At 47.0% G+C, this 24,532-nt stretch overlaps 1 protein-coding gene across 1 annotated transcript in view; it reads right to left on the bottom strand.

The window, feature by feature from the left end:
* Positions 1 to 24,062, bottom strand: part of RASL10B (RAS like family 10 member B) — a 29,982-nt gene extending 5,920 nt beyond the window's left edge. Inside the window, exons 1-2 of the mRNA XM_060259163.1 lie at positions 23,660 to 24,062; positions 7,721 to 8,092 (exon numbers count right to left, since the gene is read on the bottom strand). Of these exons, the coding sequence (XP_060115146.1) occupies positions 7,721 to 7,936 (216 nt within the window). The 5' untranslated portion in view covers positions 7,937 to 8,092; positions 23,660 to 24,062. The remainder of the gene's footprint in view (positions 1 to 7,720; positions 8,093 to 23,659) is intronic.
* Positions 24,063 to 24,532: the final 470 nt, after the last annotated feature.

Below are 24,532 nucleotides of genomic sequence, written 5' to 3'. Positions count from 1 at the left end.
CCTGTGTTTGTGCTCTGCCCAAGCCTCTCCATATTCTTGACTGCTTGTTCACTGTGTAAAACAGCACTGAGCTGTGACAGCCTCTTGCGCTTTCCATGTTATAAGCATCATTTCATTTTTTAATTTTCAGAAGGAACATTTGGTGAACAGCTGGGTTCCCGACACAGAACAATCTGGATTCCATGTGTCTTGCAGAGGTGGATCCCCCCCTCCCCCGCAACCATTCTGGTTTTGTGTCTTTGGCTTTACAGCTACTTTCACTCATCATTTCAATCAGATGGTAGAGCAAATTTCCACATGGCCCGCCCAGCCTATCGTTAAGGGTTCCACTGAGGCTCAGCCTTGCCCCAGTAGTCTTCTCCTGCCCCGTTCTATGCTCCTTCTCTGCCCCCTTGTGTGATGTCACAGAAGCAAAGCCAATGGCTGCAAGACAAACTGACTTGCCTCCCCTGCCTGCCATTGTGACATCAGAACAGATCAGCCAATCACTCTCATGCGAGGCTAACTTCATGGTGCTCTTCATATCTCACAATGACTAAGTGATGATTTGCAGATGCTCATCCAAAAAAGGAAAAATCCACACACAGTCTGAGAGCAACAGGCTCATGGTACTAGAAGTTGTTTCTAGAGAAGATGATATTGGATTTATATCCCGCCCTCCACTCTGAATCTTAGTCTCAGAGTGGCTCACAATCTACTTTATCTTCCTCCTCCACAACAGACACCCTATGAGGTTAGTGGGGCTGAGAGGACTCTCAAAGCAGCTGCCCTTTCAAGGACAACCTCTGTCAGACCCAAGGCTGACCCAAGGCCATTCCAGCAGCTGCAAGTGGAGGAGTGGGGAATCAAACCTGGTTCTCCCAGATAAGAGTCCACACACATAACCACTACACCAACTGGGTTTCCCAGCTTAATTTCCTTTTAAGATGGGTGCTAGGTTGAATGCCTGACCCCTAGACTCTTCCATTTAATGCTGCCTATGTGGACCAATTACATTATTTTCAATTTCTCATTCCTGCTCTTAACCCCCACCCCAAATCCCTTTCTGATTTTGTATCTTGCTCGCATAAATCAAATGTCCACTTCTTAATTTCCAGGGCATTTTCTGTTTGCTTTTACCAAATTTTGTCCTTGCTGCCAGTGCATTAAACACAAAGATACACATATGGCATATGTACCCTGAGTCCTAAGAATGCTATATAGAAAGAAGCTAGAGAACATGTCACCCTCACATAAGGTTGCCAGATATGAGCTGAGTAGAGATTTTGGGGGTAGAGCCTGGGGTGGGGCTCAGCAGGATACAATACCATAGAGTCCACCCTCTAAAGTAGACATTTCCTTCAGGGAAACTGATCTTGGTCATCTGGAACATCAACTGGGATAGTAAGAGATCTCCAGCTGCCTGGAGGCTGGCAACTCTATCCTAGCAGTCAGCAATGAGGAAAATGCACTCTGTGCATGCACAGAGCCAATCTCGATCATTATTTCGGTAGCCCAAAAAGTTACAATGGGGAGGCTTGCAGGATATCAAAGACTTGTGTGCTTCAAGAAAAAGAAAAATGTGCTGACACTTTGGGACCCAGCCACAAGGGGCCAGGGATTGGGTTTGCTTCCACTACACCAGTGGCTAGTGCTAACATCCTTTGCTCTTGGTTAATTCAGTTTCTTGGGATTAAGGGAGGGATTTCTGTCTGCACCTGCCTGTCCCTTTGCAGTGAATGGAACCACAGGAGAGCGAATATCAGCCTTACTATTATTATTCTTGACAACCTCCAGGTGAGTCCTGTAAATCTTCTGGAAATCCTATTGATCTACAGACTACAGATATCAGGAGAAAATGGCAGCTTTGAAGGGTGGACTCTGTGGGAGGGGTGGCCAAGTTGCAACTTGGGAGCCATATTTGGCTCTTTTACATGTATTTTGTGGCTATCAAAGCCCCACTGCCCTGTTGGCCAGCTTGGAGAAGGCATTTGTCTCTTTACATCACTTCTCCAAGACAAGCCAGCTGGCGGCTTAGAGAATGCATTTAATTTTAAAGTGGCTTTCTTTCCACCTCCACTTCCCTCCTCCACCTATTTTCCTTCTTTCCCACAAGCATCTGATATTTATTCTCTGTGGCTCTTTCATTAAGCAAGTTTGGCCACCCCTGCTCTCTGAGATCATACTCCACTGAAATCCTTCCCCAGGTTGCACCCCGAATCTCCCAACCCAGAGCGGGCCCTTTCATCAGTGCTCACACAAGGCTTTCCTCACCTCCTTCAGCCTCTTGATAAGCTTGATTGATAAGTGCTTGTTTCTTTCTTTTTTTTTAAACAAGGGGATTTTGATCTAACCACATAAGCAGCTCCAAGAGGAGATGGACTGTACAGAAAGAGCCAGCCGTGAACATATGTCTGCTGTATTAATGAGGAGTTCATTGAGAAGTGTTAACATTTGATTGCTTTTGGCCCGAGGGAAGGAGGGAGAGCCAGAATGCCTGCCAAACGGCCCTTCGTTGCCGGTGACAAAGTGGGAAGAGATGGAGGCTCGCAAGCGAATTTCAATAATGTAAAATTTATACCCACTTAGATCAGTTTAAACTGCCTCCGCTGACCCCGAGGGAAGCCTTGCTACATCTATAATCGCTTTCGGGTGGCGGTCCTCCCAGGTGCAGCTAACAAAATTAAGTTGCAGAATTCACCGCCCACCCAAGATGTAGGGATGGCCACTGTCTGGCATGGCAAGAGCCAGTTTGGTGTAGTGGTTAAGTATGCAGACTCTTATCTGGGAGAACCAGGTTTGATTCCCCACTCCTCCACTTGCACTTGCTGGAATGGCCTTGGGTCAGCCATAGCTCTGGCAGAGGTTGTCCTCAAAAGGGCAGCTGCTGTGAGAGCCCTCTCAGCCCCACCCACCTCACAGGGTGTCTGTTGTGGGGGAGGAAGACAAAGGAGATTGTAAGCCACTCTGAGACTAAGATTCGGAGTGGAGGGTGGGATATAAATCCAATATCATCTTCTTCAAAGGGGATTTTATTCATGAGGGAGGAGAGATCTATCCATGGCTACTTAACAGCTGCTAAATGGAACTTACTTACATGTACAGGTAAAGCTGCCATCTCCAGGCTGGGAAACACCTGAAGATTTGAGGGGGTGGAGCTTTAGGAGGGCAAGGTTTGGAAAGGGGAGGAACTTCAATGAGGTATAATGCCATAGACTCCACCTTCCAGAGCGGCCATTTTCTCCAGGTGATCTCTGTTCTCTGGAGATCAGTTGTAATAACAGAAGACCTCCAGCCACCACTTGGAGGTTGGCAACCCTATCAGTACTGCAGTTGATGAAAGGAGAAAACTAGTTTTCATGCCTTTTCTGTGAACTTCCTAACGGCCCCCGCCCCTCCTAGTAAACAGTATACCAGCAAGGTGGGCTATTAATTAGATCCAGGGAATCCAATGCTATCACATGATACTAAAAACTACAATCCCCAGAATTCCTTGAGGTAGCTATGACTATTAAAATGGTATGAAATAGACAGGGCTTTGCTGTATAGATAGAATTTAAGCACAGTGGCAACTATTAAATAAGACTATAGTAACTAGGGTTGAAAGCGCTGGCTTGGGAAATTCCTGGAGACTTGTGGGCGGAGCCTGGGGAAAGCAAAATTGGGGGACGGGAGGAACCTCTGTGAGGATACAATGCCATAGATTTCATCCTCAATTAGCATTCGTTTTTTCTAGGACCGATCAGTAATTCCAGGATATCTCCAGGCCCCACATGGAGGATGGCAATCCTAATAAAATAGGAGAATGTAGGAAAAGGAGCAAGAGCTGAGTTCAAATCACCACTCAGTTACAAAGCTCCTTGGGGCCAAGTTGCTGTCTCTTAGTCCTACTTCAGGGGGCTGTTGTGAGCAAAAAACAGCTAAGGTTTGCTTCGAGCTATTTGTCAGTCAGATGTAAAGTAAAGTTCCTTTTTGGATGTGGAGGGTGGTGCCTTCTTAAAGTACCAGCCTGACAGTTTCTGTATCACCAGGGAATTGTCTCCTTTCAAAGCCTCCATCTGCTCCTGCTTCCCTCCCCCACTGCATCTCGAGGCGTGGACCCAATTCAGCATGTTGCTGCCGTATGCCTCTGTTGATCATTTATCCTCCGCTATTTCCGTCTGTCTCATCCACCGACCTTTCTTCTCTGCATGCAAAGCTTCGCTTTCATCCTCCTCCCTTCCGGAAGAAGAGGCAGCCTTCTTTCCTTTCAAGCCGTTTGGAGGGAAGGGAAAGAGAGACAACCCTCCCTGCAGACCCCTTGGAACATCTTCAGCCAACACAGGGACGTTCCCCTTACAGCCAGGTTACAATACAGAGTAAATGCATCACTGTACTTTTAAACAATTTTAATTTGCAGTTTTATTGTGCACGCCGGCATCACACCAGCTCACTGGCATCACTTCCAGTTAAATCCAGAAATGGCACGGGGACGCTCTAGTGTTTTGCAAAAACTTTATAGGAAAACCATAGAAATGCTAGAGCATTCCCTATGTCACTCACTGGAAGTGATGTCAGTGAGCTGGTGCAATGCCAGCAGAGGTTGTTTTGTAGAAAAATAGGTGGAGCTCATCCAGGGATTGTTATGCAGCTGCACATACTATTCAATGGACAAGGAGGTGGAACTCTCAGAAGGAGGAGGTGGAACTCTCAGAAAGGTTCAGGAGCCGTGCTCCTGTGAGCTCCCACTGAATCTGAGGTCTGCCAGCAACACATTATAGAATTTGCAATGCTGGTGAATCAGGTCCCCCTCAGTTTCTCCCAGGGGAAGGTTCTTAGCTGTGGCCTGACAACTCTGCTAGTCTCTGATATTCAGAGATACTCTGCTTCCAAACATGGAGGTTCCACTTAGCTACCATTGTTAATACCTGCTGATAGAACTATTCTCTGTGAACTCATCTAGTCTGCTACTATCCCTGGTTTGCCTTTGGTATGTTTTGAAACGATTTGGTAAGTCAGTTTGAATGCATGGAATATACATATTTCTAAATCAAACCAAATCAGTCAATAAATAAATTCAGTGTCCCAAAGGTCTTGTTTTTGCACTAGGCCCAAGTAGTACCAGTCAAGCACATCTACATTGCATTGAGGTTCTCAGCAGGCAGACCTCTGATACTGAGTGGCTATGTCGGAGTTCTGAATAGTCACAATCCAAACATTCCAACTGGAATGTTCAGTTGGAATGTTCAGTAGTTTTGCTTTCCAGTTGGAATGTTCAGATGGTGATTGCAATGTTCAGATTGTGAATATTCCAATTCCCGATGTAAGCAGACTATAAGCGGCCCACTCTCTGTGAGGAAGGAGAAAACTGTCAGTTGGACTGGGATGAAATTGTCTTTTACACAAGCTCTAAGGCAAGCGTAGCCTAGTGGAGGTGACTGAGGAATGAGAAGAGGTCTGGGAGACAAGATAGGAGGCTGGAACAAAGTGGGCAAAACCATATGCCTACCACACTTACATTCTACCCTTCCTCCAAGGAGTTCAAGATGGCACTGAAGGCTCTCCTGTCTTCACAAACATCCTATGTGATAGTTCTGGCTGAGAGGGAATGAATGACCCAAGGTCCTCCAGTGACATTTGTTGACTCAGTGCAGATTTCAATTGGTGTCTCTCTAGTTCTAGTACAACCATTACACTGCACAGCTTTTCTACATGGTGTGGTATGGGCGAAAGGAATTGATCCAGCTGGCAAGCACTGGGTATACAAGGCAGAGATTCTCAAATGCCTGAGCATAAATACAGAATTGGTGGCTTTGGATTTGAATCTAGCGACTGACACACAGGTTGAATTCAGACATAGCACAAAACCATGATACAAAACCACTCTTTGAAGTTAGCTAATGAATTATACTGTGCCTTAACTATGGTTTTATGTGATGTCCAACCTTAGACATCTTGCAGTAGGTCTTATCCCTCTCCTAGCACTCCTCTGAGGAGAAGAAGACCGTAGATTTATACCCCGCCCTGCTCTCTGAATCATAGTTTCAGAGTGGCTTACAATCTCCTTTAACTTCATCCCCCACAACAGACATCCTGTGAGGTAGGTGGGGCTAAGAGAGCTCTCACAGAAGCCGCCCTTTCTAGGACAATTATTGCGAGAGCTATGGCTGACCCAAGACCATTCCAGCAGCTGCAAGTAGAGGGGAATCAAACCCAGTTCTTCCAGATAAGAGTCCATGCATTTAACTACTATACCAAGTCTTCCCTTACAGTGGGACGACTGGCCTCCCTACCCCAGGGCCATTTCAGCATGCAGCAATGCCATAGGAGTGGGAAGAGTGAAGCCACTTCTATCTGCATGCTACAGTCATGATAAAAATTGGGGCCCATGTGCATCTGGGAGAAACAGAACTCCCACTGCACACAAGAGCAGCCCTGCTACTAGGCAAACTAGGTGACTGCTGGAGGTAATGAATTGGGCACCATCCATTTGACTTGATAATATTATCAGTGCAGGGCGGAGGGGCAGAAGTTAGCCTTGCCTAGGGTGCCAGGCAGTCTAGGGCTGGCCCTGATTGCACATTCGATATGGAAGTGGTGTGGCGACCACAGGGATTTTGAATTATGGGAATCAGCCTTATGCTAAAGGGAACTTTGGTTCTCCAAAGCTGATACCTCAAAAATGCTGATGGTCTCCAAGATGCTCCTGAACTCAGATCCAGGTCTTTTTGCTACAGACCGACATGGCTACCCTCCTGAAGCCCTGTGCTAAGTTACCAATACCAGTGAGTCGCACAAGTTGACCTTGTGTTGTACAAAGCCGCGTTTCTGTGGCTCTCCCTTTCTCATTTTATCCTTCGAAGTAGATTATACTTAGTCAGAATGACTGGTCCCACAGCAAAGTTCATGGCTGAATGGGGATGGACTTGAATCCAGATCTTATTTCGACATTCTGATCACTATACTTCACAAATGCTGTGATACTCAAGCTCTTCAGATTGGCCGTCAGTTCTCAAGCTCTTCAAATTGGCCACCAGTATACCGCAAATCAAGTCTTAAGTCTGAGAAACTGCAACATACACTGGAATGATGCTTATACCCAGGACTTTTTTGCAGGAAAAGCCCGGCAGGAACTCATTTGCATTTTAGGCCACACCCCCTGACATCACCATTATTTCACATAGGGCCTCATTTGCATATTAGGCCACACACCCTGACACCAAGCCAGCCAGAAGTGTGTTCCTGTGCATTCCTGCTCAAACAAAGCCCTGCTTGTACCATTCTGGCTTCCAGCTACTACCCCGACACACAGACCACTCTCATCATAGAGAGGCAGAGATAGAGTGATGCTATCAAGAACCATCACAGCCACTGGTGACTTTCATTTTACTACCAAAAACTCACTCTGGTCTTTCCTCATCTCCATGGTTATCCTGCCCTGACCTGGATGGCCCAGGCTAGCCCAATCTCATCAGATCCCAAAAGCTAAGCAGGCTGGACCCTGGTTCTTGAATGGGAGATCACCAAGGAAGTCCAGGGTTGCTAAACAGAGGCAGGCAACAGTAAACCATGTCTGTTCATCTCTGGCCTTGACCTACCCTACAAGGTTGCCATAAATAATCTGTGAGAAGAAAAGCAATATCTACCACCATGGTTATCCAAGCAACCACCTTGGTCAATCGTACGAGCCGCCTCTTAGCGAGTAAACTCTGGACAGGCTCCTCCTTCCTGATCGTGGCCAGCCCAAGCGGGCGACACCTACCTGCAGTGTGTTTACTGGGAAAGAGGTGATGGGTGGGAAGTCCATGATCTGTAGGTCGTGGACGTGGCCGTTCATGACCACAGCAGGCAGGTAGATGCGGCGGGTCTTGGTGGGCACACAGGCCTCGCTGAACTCGTTGTAGAGGAACTGGCGGACAATGGCACTCTTTCCGACCCCTTGAGCACCCAGCACGGCAATCTTGAAAGTTGTCACCATGCCTCCCGGCCGTGGCCCCCGCGCGCGACGTGGTGATCGGCTCCTTGGCGCAGTCCGCTGCCTTTGCGCTGCCAGGAAGGCCTCCGGGCTGCATATTCCAGCAGCTGCGGTTTCAGCCACGGACAGGAACCATTTCCTTGTTGGCTTGACCCGTCACTGGAAGACCAAGAGAAATCTTGTTTGAAAACAAGAAATGGTTTTGTACCAAGGCAGATCAGGGGATTTGTCTTAGAGATAGAGCATCTGCTTGGCATGCAGAAGGTCCCAGTTTCAGTTCCTGGCGTCTCCAGTAGAAAGGATCAGGGAGGCCCCGACCTGGATAGCCCAGGCTTGCCTGATCTCCTCAGATCTCAGAAGCTAAGCAGGGTCAACTCTGGCAAGTACTGGGATGGGAGACCTCCGAGGAATACCAGCAGTCAAGGAGGACAGGGGCAGGCTTTATTCAGACACCTCTCTGAATATCCTCCAAGCCCACAGTAGGGGTCAGTCACCAGAGGTTGCCATGACTTCTAAGTGAACACATACACTCACATGCACATAAAGGAAAATACAAAAATAAAAAAATATATATTAAGGTGATGTGAAAGACCTGAGACCCAGGAGAGCTGCTGCCAGGCAGAGTAGACCAGGGGTGTCAAACGTGCGGCCCTATCAGGCCACCGAGCAACTGGCTGTCATCTGCTTCCTTCTCCCTCTCTTGATTCCTTCTGCATAACAGCTTGTTTTGCCAGGCTTCCTCAATTGCACAGGAGCTACAGAGCAAAACCTCTATTTTCTCCATTGGCTGAGGCTCCTCCCCTGGGGAGGAAGGGGAAGAGGAAAAGCTTGCTTTGCCAGGCTCTCTCAATCGCACAGCAGAGCTACTGAACCAAGCCTCTCTTCCTTCTATTGGCTGAGGCTCCTCCCCCTCCTGGTCCCCTGGGGAAGGAAGGAAAGAGCCAGAGCTTCCTTTGCCCAGTTCCCTGGATCCTATGGGAGAGATACAAAGAAAACACCTTTAAGACCAATGAGTGCTAATGTTTTAAGTATGTTTTAAGGGTTTTTTTCTTAATCTTTCATTGTGTTTATATCCTTTATAAAGTTTATATCTCTGCTACCTAATCTTAAATAGATACACACATGGCGTGGCCCAGCATGGCCCGACCCAACATAGCCTGGCCCAACAAGGTCTCATTTAGGTCAGATCCGGCCCTCATAACAAATGAGTTCGACACCCGTGGAGTAGACAATACCAATCTTGATGGATTGATGGTCAGATCTGGTATAAGGCAGCTTCATGTGTGTCCAACTAGACCAGACTGGTCTGCTCCGGCCAGCCATAACTTTCCAAGACCTCAGGCACAGACAATTCTTTCCTAGCACCCAACTCAAGACCCTCTAATTGGAGATGCTGGGAATTCAGCTTGGGATCCTGTGCATATACTGTACCTTTTCTGCCACTGAATCACCAACTCTCCCTAAAACATAAATGCATCAAATGAATGGTCCAAGTAGTCTCCTCGCCCTGACAGCAGCTCCCCAGAATCTCATGGAAGAAAGATGTTCTCCAGCACCAGGGCTTTTTTTATTGCAGGAACTCCTTTGCATATGAGGCCACACACCCCTGATGTAGCCAATCCTCTTGGAGCTTACAGTACATAAGAACATAAGAGAAGCCATGTTAGATCAGGCCAATGGCCCATCCAGTCCAACATTCTGTGTCACACAGCGGCCAAATATATATATATATATATATATATATATATATATATATATATATATATATATATATATATATATATATATATATATATATATATACACACACACACACACACATACACACTGTGGCTAATAGCCACTGATGGACCTCTGCTCCATATTTTTATCTAACCCCCTCTTGAAGGTGGCCATGCTTGTGGCCGCCACCACCTCCTGTGGCAGTGAATTCCACATGTTAATCACCCTTTGGGTGAAGAAGTACTTCCTTTTATCCGTTTTAACCTGTCTGCTCAGCAATTTCATCGAATGCCCACGAGTTCTCGTATTGTGAGAAAGGGGGGAAAGTACTTCTTTCTCTACTTTCTCCATCCCATGCATTATCTTGTAAACCTCTATCATGTCACCCCTCAGTCGACGTTTCTCCAAGCTAAAGAGCCCTAAGCGTTTCAACCTTTCTTCATAAGGAAGGTGTTCCAGCCCTTTAATCATTCTAGTTGCCCTTTTCTGAACTTTCTCCAATGCTATAATATCCTTGTCCTAAGAGCCCTGTAAGCTCTTGGAAGGTTGGCTACATCAGGGGTGTGTGGCCTCATATGCAAAGAAGTTCCTGCTACAAAAAAAGCCCTGCGCCAGCACCAGCCGCCCAAGACTTTTCAAGGAGAGAATGAACCTGGAATGTCTTTATGCCAAGCAGTTGCTTTAGCGTTGAGCCAGAACCGCCAGTCAAGCAACAACCCCCCAGAGTCAGCACTACACAGCCTTTATTCTCAGTATGAAATGCCTCGCCAAACATTTAATAAGGATTAATTAACCTGTAAAAGCAAATTAAGTGTTACCTGTCACTGTTTCGGTGGTGATGGCGGTGATGGAAACTGCCCTCAAGTTGCAGCCAACTGACAATGACTTTGTAAGGTTTTCAAGACTAGAGAGAAGCAGAGATGGTTTGTCATTGTCTGCTTCTGGGCAGGAACCCCAGACTTCCTTGGGGGTTTCCCATTCCAGTACTAACAAGGGATGACTCTGTTTAGCTTGTGAGATCTGTCCAGATCAGGCTAGCCTGGGCCACCCAAATTAGGGCACTATCTCTGCTCCACTCGTGTGTGTTATCACGTCCAATGTATGTGTGTTATAAAGCCTTCTTGCTGATCCACTTGGGAATGAACAATACTGCCCGTCATAGCCCTGAACGTATTAGAAAAGACTAATGGCTCTGGGTCAGAAGGTGAAGGAACTGGGCACACAGGTTGTGTTCTCCTCAGTGCTTCCTGTTGAAGGCCATGGCTTAGGACAAGAAAGAAGAATACTTCAAATAAACAACTGGCTACATCGATGGTGTCATCAGGAAAGTTTCGGATTTCTGGACCATGGCTTACGCTTTCAAGATAGTGATCTTCTATCGGGAGATGGTTTGCACCTTATGGTGGTAGGAAAAAGGGTGTTTGGTAACAGCCTTGCTAACCTAATAAGGAGGGCTTTAAACTAAATTGTATGGGGGAGCGAGACAATAATTCAAAGCCTTGTATGATGCCAGAAACTGGGGATAAGAACATTAAAGATTTGCAAAGAGTGGCACATACGCTAGGTAACGTTAACTTGCAGGCTTGTCCGGAAACTAAACCCTTGGGATGCATAAATCGTGAATTCTCTACACTACACATAAATCATGGATTCTCTACACTAATGGGAAACAAATAGGAGGAACTGGAAGTCCTAATAAAGGAAGGAGACTATGACATAATAAGCCTTACTGAAACTTGGTGGGATGACACTCACAACTGGAATATTAGGATTCAGGCGTACAACTTATTTAAAAGGGACAGGCAAATGAGAAAGGGCGGAGGCGTAGCAGTATATGTGAAGGAGGTATATACTTGTGAGGAAATATGTGAATCTGAGCATGTCAGCTCAGTTCAGAGTCTCTGGGTAAAAATAAAAGGAGTAAGAAATAACTGATATTTTTGTGGGGGTCTGCTATAGACCACCAAGTCAGGCAAAGGACTTGGATGAGATATTTCTACAGCAGATTGCAAAGTTCTCCAAGAGAAGGGATACAATGATCATGGGAGATTTCAATTACCCGGACATCTCTTGGAAGTCCAACTCTGCTAAAAATGAAAAATCAAATAGATTCCTGACTTGTTTTGCTGACAACTTCCTTTTCCAGAAAGTGAAGAAGGAAACAAGGGGATCTGCTATCTTGGATTTGATTCTCACCAACAAGGAAGAATTGATTGAAGAATTGGAAATAGTGAGCACCCTGGGCAGTAGTGACCATGTGATTTTGGAATTTACAGTATTAGGGAAGGGAAAAGCTATATGTGGTCAGACTTATAGGTTGGACTTCAGAAAGGCAAATTTCAATAAACTTAGAACTATGCTGGGTAAAATCTCATGGTCAGAAATACTTAGGAGAAGGGGGTTCAGGAGGGGTGGGAGTTTCTTAAAAGCGAAATACTGAAAGTGCAATCACAGACGATTCCTATGAGAAGAAAAAATGGGAAAAGCCTAAAGAAGCCGAAGTGAGGAGCAACTCCGGGGAGAAACTGCTTTCAGTGCCAATTCAAGAAAATGAGTGTAGGCGACTTAAGATAATGCAAAGCAGGGCTTTTTTGAGCAGGAATGCACAGGAACGCAGTTCCGGCTGGTTTGATGTTAGGGGGTGTGGCCTAATAGGCAAATGAGTTCTTGCTGGGCTTTTCCCACAGAAAAAAGTCCTGTGCAAAACAATGGTGGTGTCAGGGGTGTGCGGCCTAATATGCAAATAAGTTCCTGCTGGACTTTTTCCTACAAAAAAAAAAAGCCTTGATGCAAAGCAAGACAGAAGTGGCAGCAGTATGCAATGCAGATGAACATTTTAAATGTGCACCAAGAGAAGATCTTCTGTCAAGTGTAGAAACAGCCGTTAACAATACGGTCGCATGGTCATAAGAAAATGAAGTGGTACTGGTAGCCCTTTGCTTTAGTTACATCTTGAGACATATACAGACTTTTTTTTGGGGGGGGGGGAGGGGGAGGTGAGCCCAACTGAAATTAATTAAAGTCCCTGTTCTACCACCGCTGTGTGTGCTTAATACAATTTGTTCCTATGGATCTTTCTGAGGCAGCCAAGTCAGTGATGTGTTAATTTAGAAGGCCTGCCTGTCAGAGGGATCTTTCACCTCCCTTTCACTCTGCTATAAATCTGTTGCTCGCTACAGTGCCAAGAATCATCACCACTCCCCCCCCCCCCCCAGCATCCAAGAGTGCTAATTCTGGATCATTTAAGGCAGGTTAGTTTCCCTTTAGCCTGCTTTTTCACCATGGCCTCCAGTTGGGGCAATCCAATTAAAACAAGGTTGGATGGTTCTATTGCATCTCTCAAAATAGATGCCGGCTGCCAAGGCCTGGATTTTTAAAATTTATGTTTGTATTACATTTTGATTCATGGGAGCCATTCTGAAAGCCACTGTTTTGCTTGAAAAGTAGCCAGCAACAATGAAACAACAACAACATGACATAGGGTTGTCAACCTCCAGGTGGGTTTGGAGGTCTAGAATTACACCTCATCTCCAGACTACAGAGATCAGTTCCCCTGAAGTAAATGGAAGCTTTGGATGGTGGACTCTATGGATTTATACCCCACTGTAAGCTCCCTCTCCTTGCTAAACTGCACCCTCTCCAGGCTCTTCCCCCAAATCTTCAGGAATTTCCCATCCCAGGGCTGGCAACTGTACTGTTACATAATATAGAAATGGTTAATTGCCGGTGCTGTGAGCTGTGAAACTCATCCCAGCTCAAACTTTGCTACAGTGGTGGAATTACCTTTCAGTGGCTCTCATGGGCTCTTTTCCTTCCTTCTAAAACTGAATGTCAGTTTTAGAACCTCTTAACTGTGTTTAGAACCTCTTAACCGGCTTTCCCCAGAACAGAGCTGCCAGCCTGCAAGTGGGGTCTGGAGTTCTTCAGGAATTATACCTGATCTCCAGGCTACATAGTGTATGATTACTGTGAAGGGATGCCTTCTTTCCCCTGGGAGGTATGAAATGAAACAGACCACTTTCCACTTTAATAGTCCCCCCCTCCCACACCACACTCTGGGCAGAGAACAGGCTGGGAAGGAGAAAGCCAGTCCATGGCTTTCCAGACTCATCTCAGCTACTTCTTAAGAAATGCTAATAGGGCTAATAGTAAGGAGCCCCATGGCACAGAGTGATAAAGCTGCAGTACTGCTGTCCAAGTCCTCTGCTTCACGACCTGAGTTCGATCTCAGTGGAATCAGGGTTTAGGTAGCCGGCTTAAGGTTGACTCAGCCTTCCATCCTTCCGAGGTCAGTAAAATGAGTACCCAGCTTGCTGGGGGGGAAGTGTAGATGACTGGGGAAGGCAATGGCAAACCACCCCATAAAAAGTCTGCTGTGAAAATGTGATGCCACATCACCCCAGAGTCGGAAATGACTGGTGCTTGCACAGGGGACTACCTTTATCTTTTTAGAGACAATGGGATGGCCAAGGTCCCCCCCCCTTCTCCCCAAGCAAGGAAGAGAGGGCTTTTTGGGGAAGAATAGAATAATACTAGATAGTCTTCCGGAAGGAGATTCTCTAGAAAAAGCCTCTTTGACTTGGGCTAACCTGGTTGGGAGGGTGTGTGTGTGTGGAGAAACAGATATGATAAAAACTCGTCGCAGCAGGAAGGAGGTCTCTTTTCCTTGGGTGCTGCATTCATGAAGCACACAGACCTTTCCGCTGGGAAGGCAGCCATTTTGACCATGTGCTGCCCAGAGAGCTACAGAAAGCTTCAAGGTAATGGCGACACTGTTGAGATCTAGAACATCAAAGCTAAAGAGCTTGCCCTATATTTTAATAACAGAAAGGGCTTGTATAGAGACTGTATGGCACTATACCTCACTGTGAGGTCCCTCCCCTTGCTAAACTGCACTGTCTCCAGGCTCCTCAGGAATTTCCCATCCCAGAGCTGGCAATTGTAATGTTATATAATATAGAACTGGTTAATTGCCTGTCCTGTGAGCTGTGAAACCCATTCCAGCTGAAACTTCACTACAATTGTGAAATTACACTTCAGCTGCTCTCATGGACAGATTATTTACATTGTACCAATTTCTTTTTTGAATCCCTTGCTCAGTCTGAAGCTAAGAATATGCTTGTAAACATTCTCTTCTTCATAAATAAACTTTTGATGCTGGTAGAAGTTCCCTGTACCACATAGCCTTGGACAAGCTACTTTAAAAGGAGCAATGGAGGAGAAGGCAGGCAGTTAGCAAGTGAACGGTCACCGTGGTGACCAGATGCTGGGCAGCAGAAGACACAGATACAAGGTCTCAGAACTTGGAAGGGAAGCTGGGAGTCCTGAACCTCCCAGTGAGCAATTCTGTACAACAGTCAGGTGGCAGCGGCAAGCTACCCGAGAGTGGAAGGAAAGTCTCTTTTGAGAAAAACCTTTTCAGGCAGGGCAAAATGAGGGCCTGCAGGCGAGAGAAGGCACATTCTGCCACAGTCTCACAAAGAAGTTATTGGATTTATATCCTGCCCTATATGTTGAATCTCAGAGAGGTCACAATCTTCTTTACCTCCCCCCCCCCCCAACAGACACCATGTGAGGTAGGTGGGGCTGAGAGAGCTCTTACAGCACCTGCCCTTTCAAGGACAATTCCTGCAAGAGCTATGGCTGACCCAAGACCGTTCCAGCAGCTGCAAGTGGAGGAGTAAGGAATCAAACCCGGTTCTCTCAGATAAGAGTCTGCGCACTAAGAACATAAGAGAAGCCATGTTGGATCAGGCCAATGACCCATCCAGTTCAACACTCTGTGTCACACAGTGGCCAAATTTTTTTTTATACACACACACACACACACACACACACACACTGTGGCTAATAGCCACTGATGGACCTCTGCTCCATATTTTTATCTAACCCCCTCTTGAAGCTGTCTATGCTTGTAGCTACCACCACCTCCTGTGGCAGTGAATTCTGCACGTTAATCACCCTTTGGGTGAAGAAGTACTTCCTTTTATCCGTTTTAACCTGTCTGCTCAGCAATTTCATCAAATGCCCACAAGTTCTTGTATTGTGAGAAAGGGAGAAAAGTACTTCTTTCTCTACTTTCTCCATCCCATGCATTATCTTGTAAACCTCTATCATGTCACCACGCAGTCGACGTTTCTCCAAGCTAAAGAGCCCCAAGCGTTTTAACCTTTCTTCATAGGGAAAGTGTTCCAAACCTTTAATCATTCTAGTTGCCCTTTTCTGCACTTTTTCCAATGCTATAATATCCTTTTTGAGTGCGGTGCCCAGTATTCCAAATGAGACCGCACCATCGATTTATACAGGGGCATTATGATACTGGCTGATTTGTTTTCAGTTCCCTTCCTAATAATTCCAAGCATGGCGTTGGCCTTTTTTATTGCAATCGCACACTGTCTTGACATTTTCAGTGAGTGATCTACCACGACCCCAAGTTCTCTCTCTTGGTCAGTCTCTGCCAGTTCACACCCCATCAACTTGTATTTGTAGCTAGGATTCTTGGCCCCAATGTGCATTACTTCACACTTGGCCACATTGAACCTCATCTGCCATGTTGATGCCCACTCACCCAGCCTCAACAAATCCCTTTGGAGTGCCTCACAGTCCTCTCTGGTTCTCACCACCCTGAACAATTTTGTGTCATCTGCAAACTTGGCCACTTCACTGCTCACTCCCAACTCCAAATCATTTATGAACAAGTTAAAGAGCATGGGACCCAGTACTGAGCCCTGCGGCACCCCACTGCTTACCGCCCTCCACTGCGAAGACTGCCCATTTATACTCACTCTTTGCTTCCTATTAATTAGCCAGTTTTTGATCCACAAGAGGACCTGTCCTTTTACTCCATGACTCTTGAGCTTTCTAAGGAGCCTTTGATGAGGAACTTTATCAAAAGCTTTCTGAAAGTCAAGATAAACAACATCTATTGGGTCTCCTTTGTCCCCATGTTTGTTCACCCCCTCAAAGAAATGTAACAGGTTAGTGAGGCAAGATCTTCCCTTACAGAAGCCATGCTGCGTCTTCCTCAATAACCCGTGTTCATCAATGTGCCTACTCATTCTGTCCTTGATAATGCTTTCTATCAACTTTCCCGGTATTGAAGTCAGACTGACTGGCCTGTAATTTCCCGGATCTCCTCTGGAACCCTTTTTAAAGATGGGGGTGACATTTGCTACCTTCCAGTCCTCAGGAACGGAGGCAGATTTCAATTAAGATTTCAATGAACCACTACACCAAACTGGCAGATTAACACGGTGTAAAGCAAACAATAGACTGAGACGTCCAATAAGCAATGCAATAGGACTAGCATTACAGAAGTCTGATGCAAGGCATTTGGTATTAAATATGATAACAGTGGATCCTCCATGGGCCAATTCCCTTTTTTCCCTAAGCCTGAGACTTATTTCTCCCATATGGCAGCAATAATATAAGATAAAATAACCAATGGCCTCCAGAATCCTTTGGAGGCTTCTGCAAAGGGCTTGCTTTGGTCTGATGGAAATCTCAAAAAAAAAAAAAAATTCTGAAGAGGAAGCATTCCTCCTCCTCCCCCCAACTGCTATATCAAATACAGTTTTAAAATTCCCAGTTGGTATGAAGGGAGAGGCTGAGAAACTCAAGCCCAGAGCCACCTTGAGTGTTTGAGAAAATCACTCCATTTTCGATTCACCCCACAGACTAGGCTGGCCTTAGACTATCTGGCACCCTAGGCAAGGCTAACTTCTCCCTCCCCCATACTGATAGCACTTGAGGGAGGCTTGATTTGGTGCCCCCAGAAGGCCAGCGCCCTAGGCAATCACCTAGTTTGTCTTCTAGCAGCGGTGCCAGCTCTGCCCATAGGTCACGTTGCTTCTCATCCCCTTCCCCTGAATCTATGCCTATTTTTCCCTGTGTGTTAGGGCAGACAGTGTTATTCCGTGGTTAGCATTTTGTGGACTAGTTTCAGGGAGACCCAGGTTAAAATCCCCTCCCAAATGACTTTTGACCACACTTTTCCAGAAGCCTAAACTAATTCTGAGGAGGGTTATGAAGATAAAATGGAGTCAACTGTTGTGAGACGCTTTGGGTCCCCACTGGGCAGAAAAGTGGGGTATAAATATCAAAACAAGAAAATAAATATATTTCTATCAATCTTTCTCCAACAAGCTCCCCTTCACCATCCCTTTCATCAAAGTCGCTTTCCATTTTAATGTGTGCTCTCTAGAAACAAGCCACCTCTTTTAAGACTACCTTAAAAATCAGGATATTCTGTGTTGTGTGTGCACCAAATCCCAGATTTCTAGTTGGAGAAGTGCTACAAATCCGGGACTCCGCAGAAAGTCCTGCTCCTCTCCTGCCTTTTCCCTCTTTGATACTGAAGGAAAAAGGAACATACCAACAACCACAGTTTGGTGTGCCTGAAAATTATCTATTGAGCTCCAATAGCCCCCTTGCCATCCTGTATACGTAAGACCTACTTGCAGTTACTTGACAGTGAAGGAAAGGCAGTGAAGGTAAGACCTACTTGCAGTTACTTGACAGTGAAGGAAAGGCACTCTTCATGTTCTCAGAGGCCCACTTTGCTTTGCTCCTCTTCTGCCTGTTTTACAAGCCTATGTTGGGCTTTCAAGGTCAGCTCAGATTCCAGTCAAGCCTTGGATATCCCCTCTCCCTTAAACCATCCAGGGAAAGGTTGGCAATTAAGACCCTGGACCAAACACAGCCCTCTTCAAAATGATGTCTGCTTGAGCACTCCATAGCCAGCCTCGCCTTGGTGAAATCCTAGAATCCTAGAGTTGGAAGGGACCTCCAGGGTCATCTAGTCCAACATCCTGTACAATGCAGGAAATTCACAAACACCTCTCCCTAAAATCACAGGATCCCCATTGCTATCAGAAGGCCATCTAGCCTCTGTTTAAAAACCTCCAAGGTTCCACTGAGGAACCGCTCTAACGGTCAGGAAGTTCTTCCAAATGTTGAGCCAGAAACTCTTCAGATTTAATTTCAACCCATTGGTTCTGGTCCTACCCTCTGAGGCCACAGAAAACAATTCCACACCATCCTCAATAAAATAACCTTTCGATGTGGATGAAATATTATCAGATCTTTTTAGCAGGACACTTTGAGGGCTGAGGGGCAGTCGTGATGCTGCTCCCATCAGCCCCCACTCTGAAAAGCAACCTTCCAGGAACGCTAGAAATAAGTAGTTGGTGTCAAAAGAGCAGCAAGTAGCTCCCAAGACTTCAGATTAAAAATAAAATAAAATCTCTGCTCGATCAGAACAAGCCAGGGTTTGTTTACTGCAGCATCCGGTTTCTGCAGTGGCCAACCAGACGCCTCCAGGACGGTGGTCCCCAACCTTTTTGGCACTAGAGGGACTGGTTTTGTGGAAGATGATTTTTCCACGGACCTGGGCAGGGTGGGGGCGGGGAGCGATGGTTTCGGGATGACACAATTACGCACTTTATTTCTAGGGAAATCGCAAATACTCCCCCGCACACCATTTTTTAAACTTTTTTTATTTTAAATACAAACATACTTAAAACATTAACAGTCTTGCAATTCTTTGTTGCTGATGCCTCAGTGCAGCCTGGAGTGGGGGAGTCTAAAAAACTAAACTGGAGCAAGGAGCACGCTACGCAAGCATCGTAGTGCTCCCCCGACCCCGCTCAGGTGGCTCCAACTTTCTTTTGCAAACAGAGGAGGCAGGGAGGAAGATCAGCTCTCGTGCAGCCCAGTTAGTAACAGTCCACGGGACCGGTCCATGGACCAGTGGTTGGGGATCCCTGCTCCAGGGTACCCAGGCAAGACAAAGGATTCCAGCTATTCTCTGTTTTCCCCCAAGGAATGCATATACCTTTGAACGTGGAGGTTCCATTTAGGCCTTGATAGACTATCCTCTACAAATTTGTTTCAATCCCCCTGTTAAAGCCATCTGACTCAGTGGCCATCACCACATCTTGTGATGGTCAGTTCCACAAGTTCATTATGTGAAGTGCTTCTCTTCATCTTCAGTCAACAACCTGTCATCTTAATTGCCCGCCCACTGAGTTTTATAGGGAAAGTTCTCTCTCCCTTTATAAACCAGTGTTTCCTCTTGGTCTTTCTTTTTCTAAACTTAGTTCCCTCTGATCTACCACCTTTGCCTAAAGAATGATGCACTATCATTTCTTCTGAGCTGAATATTCATGCCCGTTTTAAATTTCAACAAACATAGGTGGATTCTTCCCTCATCCATCCCTGGGAACCCATGCAAAGAGGCTGGGAGCAATTCTGTTCAGCATTTCAGCATCTAGCAGATTCTTTTCAGGCCTCTTCGAATTGTGCTATTCTCCTCTGTGCTCCCCTCACCCCACACTAAAAAATCTGAGTTCTCTACACTTTTGTGCGGTCGGGACTGATCTTTGGTGTTATTCCCTGGATGGATGCTATAGAAGAAGATTCTCTCGCAACCAAACAAGGCCTCGAACAGGCTTCAGGGCAAGATCCTAATAGAAACCTCCGAAGCACAGGGCTCTCTGGCACTTCCTGGGCTGTGAAACGTGCTCTGCAGCCGACCTAGGTTCACACAAAACTGCTTCAATCCTTAATCCTGTTTTTGCATGTGGAAAAAAAAAAAAGGCTTGAGGCAGGGGAGACCCGGGTTGCCAGGTCCCTCCCTAGCCACCATCAGGGAAGCTTCTGGAGACTTGGGGAAGGAGCCTGGGGTACAATGCCACAGAGTCCACCCTCCAAAGCAGCCATTTTCTCCAGGGGACCTAATCTCTGTAGACTGGGCATGAGCTGCAATTCTGGGAAATCCCCAGGTCCCACCTGGAGGCTGGCATCCCTAGCAGGAGACTACAGTGGCAAAAAGCCAGCATGCTGGCCCGGCCAGTAAAAAGGCCTTTGGGGTCACTGGCACTGAAGTCTGAAAGGCCAGTCAAATTTAAGAATCTGTGCTCAGCACGTGCCAAATTCTCTCACATCCAGCCTTAGTCTGATCAGACCCCAAAGGGGACTGAGCCACAGTTTCCGGATGCAGGTGTTTCTAAAACTGAATGCTAGCTGTCCTAAAAGGGGCAGACCTAAGGCCATGTGCCATGCAGTTCATTAGTGAGTGGTGGGTGATAAAAAGCAGATGGATCCACTGCTGTAGCGCTATTCACATGGGAATGGTGGGGAGGGGCCAGGGCTTTTTTTGTAGCAAGAACTCCTTTACATATTAGGCCACACACCCCTGATGTAGCCTATCCTCCAAGAGCTTACAGGGTTCTTAGTACAGGGCCTACTGTAAGCTGTTGGAGGATTGGCTACATCAGGGGTGTGTGGCCTAATATGTAAAGGAGTTCTTGCTACAAAAAAAAAAAGCCCTGGGAGGGGCTATGTCTCCATTTGCAGAGCCTCTGCTCAGCATGCAGAAGGTCCCAGGTTCAATCCTCAGAATCTTCTGGTGAAAAGATCAGGTAGCAGGTGACGTGAACGACTTTGACCTGAAACTTTGGCTGGACCAAGGGTCTCCTTCAGTATAAGGTAGCGTTACGTGTTCATGAACAAAAAGGCGCTTAAATTTAGAAAACAGACAATGAAGAGCAGTTGTTCAGAAACACTGCATGTGGTTGGAGGCTAGAAGGGAGAGTCATTGTTTGTATGTAGGAGGGAGGCGGTTGTGAATTTCCTGCATTGTGAAGGGGGTTGGGCTAAATGACTCTGGAGGTCCCTTCCAACTCTGTAATTCTATGCATTGTGCAGGGGGTTGGATTAGATGACCCTGGAGGTCCTTTCCAGCTCTACGATTCGATGACAGAAGCACCTCCATTCTGAAGCACACTAACTTAGAGCACAGGCCCAACGGAAGAGTCCAGCTTCTCCAGCCAGGGTACCACAGAACTAAAGTTCTGTTCACACATTCATGGGTCATCCATCACATGATGATTGCAACATCAAGAGAAGATGTGCATGTGTGAATGAATCGTTGCAGGTGTACAATAGCCTGCTACAGAACAAGTCAATGTGAGCAGGAGTGAGCAGGCCAGTGGTTCAGGCTGGCGGTTCTCAAACACCTGCTGGGCCGTCTAATGCGGACAGAGCAATGGGTACAAAGTCACATGTGCGTGTGAACCTGCAATCAATAGGATAGACTAACGATGCATGCGCCACAGAGGGAGACGTTCCAAGGGTCCCAAGGCAGGTGCATGCCCAGGAGTGGAGGTTTGTAAACGTATATGCACAAGGACTGCGCCAGTGGAGGAAGTCACATTTAACAGCTGATATTCGGCAGGTCTGTGCATAGAGGCCTGTCACCAGATTCCTAGAATTCATCGGCCATAGAGATTACTCCTGTGCAGGGATCGGTTTGTAGAAAAATAGGTGGTGGAGCTCATCCAGGGATTGTTTATGCAGCTGCACCTACTATTCAATGGGGAGGGGGAGAGGAAGCCCTCCAAAAGGTTCAGGAGCTGTGCTCCTGTGAGCTCCTGCTGAATTCAAGGCCTGCTGCTGTGAATCCAGACCACGAACAACCAATATGGCTGAGAGCAATTTCCAGGACATTTTTTTGTAGCAGGAACTCCTTTGCCTATGAGGCCACACAACCCTGATGTAGCCAAACGTCCAAGAGCTTCCAGGACTCTTAGCACAGGGCCTACTGTAAACTCCAGGAGGATTGGCTCCATCAGGGGGTGTGTGGCCTACTATGCAAAGGAGTTCCTGCTACAAAAAAACAGCCCTGGCAATTTCCCCTGTGAAATAGAACTGCCAAGCACACTCTTTCTGATCGCTCAAGTCAACCACTCTGAACCACTCCTGATCATGTTGACTTAGGAATAAGACCCATTCAACTTAATGGGACTCATTCCCAGGAAAATGGGCTTCAGGTTGCAGCCTTGGCAAAGAGTTCCTCTCAATGCGAAATATGGCTGTTGGCCCAACCTTGTGCAGAAGCACACAGGCCCACTGACATTTTATTGGGTGCTGAGGTACGCTACCCAAGGCCCAGCCCCCAGCAAGTGAGCATGTGGCCGCATTTGCATCCATGTGCTCACACAGCGCACAAGGGGATGTGTATACAAGCATTGCAGGCAAATGTGTATGTGAGAACATGCACCGAGCATGCATCCTCTGAGCCACATTGCTGAGTATGGAGGAAGTTCGTGTATGTTGGGGGGGGGGGGTGGGTTGTATGTCTGCAGTGGAAGGGAGCCAGCCGTCCCATCTGCCAGCACGGAGGAACCAGAGAGCGCCCATGGGCCTCACGCAGATCTACTTTGCAGTGTGGAGCTGAGGTCCAGGGTGAGCGGCAGGTTTATCCTTGCAAAGAGACAAAGGCCTCTCTGTTGAGAAGAAAGAATACCTTCCTCTTTCTAAGCTGCTGTCCAAACATCTCCTGGATTCAGGGCAACCCTCCATTTCCTGATGCTAGGAGAGGGGGGGAGGAATACAGAAAACCCACTTAAAAGTGCTGATTACGCAAAGGAGGAAGCAGCAGCAGCAGCGGGGAAGACATCTCTGGAGATGGCCTGAGGTTGCTTTCATCACGCTGGTGGCGATGCAAGAGTCACCCAGAAGAGCTTCTCATGGGACCTTCAAATGCCACCCCCCCCCCCCAAGCTTCCCCTTCAGTCTGCAGTTGCTGAACCTCTGCTTTCTTGCGGGGGCCCAGATCCAGTTCACCAGTCACAGATCTTTAAGAGGACTCGTGTGTGTGTGTGTGTGTGTGTGTGTGTGTGTGTGTGTGATGAGGGAGGGGGTTAAATCTAGGGGTTACATCATTGGCTATCCCCTCTGGTTCAGTCCATCAGTCCTGCAAATGCCGGAGGTGCAAGGATTTTAACTTTGACCATCAGCTGAGATTCCATTCCCCCTCCCCTTCTCCAACTTCTTTTGGGCCAAAGGACAGGTACAGTTGACATCTCACCTGCGTGGCTCTCCTGCCCCCCTCCATACCCACCTGCTGCAAGGTGAAAAGGTCTCCTCCCACCCTCCTGCTCTGCAAACATCTCCCCCCCCCTCTGCAATTCCACAATAACCCCCCAGTCCTTTTCTTACCTTGCAAGGATGAGAACGCCAAGGACAAAGACTCCCCGAGGCAAAGTCTCTTTTGCGGTGGACCCCAGATCCTTGGAGAAAACTGGGGGGTGCCCCAACAGGCTGCAGAGTTAGGAGGATATTCCATTCAGCAATCCCACCCTGTTCTTGGAGGAAGGGGGTGTTGCTGTGCTCGGTGTCTTTGCAGAGGACCAGGGGATGCAGTCAAGGGATCTGGCGGAGAGAGCTGTGTGCTGGGGAGGGGGAGAGATGCTTGGCTGGGCTAGGAGGCTTTCTTTTGGAATCTCATCTCTCCTCTCCTCTTCTGCTATTTTTGCTTTTCAACACAAGCTGTCTTTCCTCTCTGTTTCTCTCTCTTCCTTAAGCATTGCAGCCTCGGCTGGAAAGATGAGGCATGTGTATGTGTGTGTGTTAGGGAGGAAAAGGAGGGAGGTAGGAAATCTGCCACTGATTGCAGGGGATCCACAGGGTCACAGAGCCTGACATGTTCATGAGAAAAGCAGGCTGGCCTGGGTTGGCTCATCTCTCCGGAGTTTATTTTTAGCAGGCACAAGTGGAGAGGAGCAATAAGGCCCAGGGGGAAGCCGGACCAGCTGAGGGATGCTCTGGTGTGTCTTCATCATGTTACCAGAGGTTGCAACGTGCATATGTCCCGATCAACAACTGGTCCAAGAGAGGCATTGTCATGGCAGGGTTCAAAGTGGAGGGCCAGTTCTCCTCTTCATACCAGAAAGACTTGAAATGTTTCCTGCTCTGTTTAAAGAAGGAATTCGCATGACAGCCCTACACAACAGTGGGGAGATTCAGTGTTGCGCTTGAACTGAGAAGACAGGCATTCCCATGAACATATGACTCTGTCCTTATACTGAATCA

Source organism: Heteronotia binoei, chromosome 18, assembly GCF_032191835.1.
Source record: "Heteronotia binoei isolate CCM8104 ecotype False Entrance Well chromosome 18, APGP_CSIRO_Hbin_v1, whole genome shotgun sequence".
Lineage (NCBI taxonomy): Eukaryota > Metazoa > Chordata > Lepidosauria > Squamata > Gekkonidae > Heteronotia > Heteronotia binoei.
The sequence above is the reverse complement of the archived record's forward strand: the minus strand, read 5'-3'. Positions and strand labels throughout refer to the sequence as shown.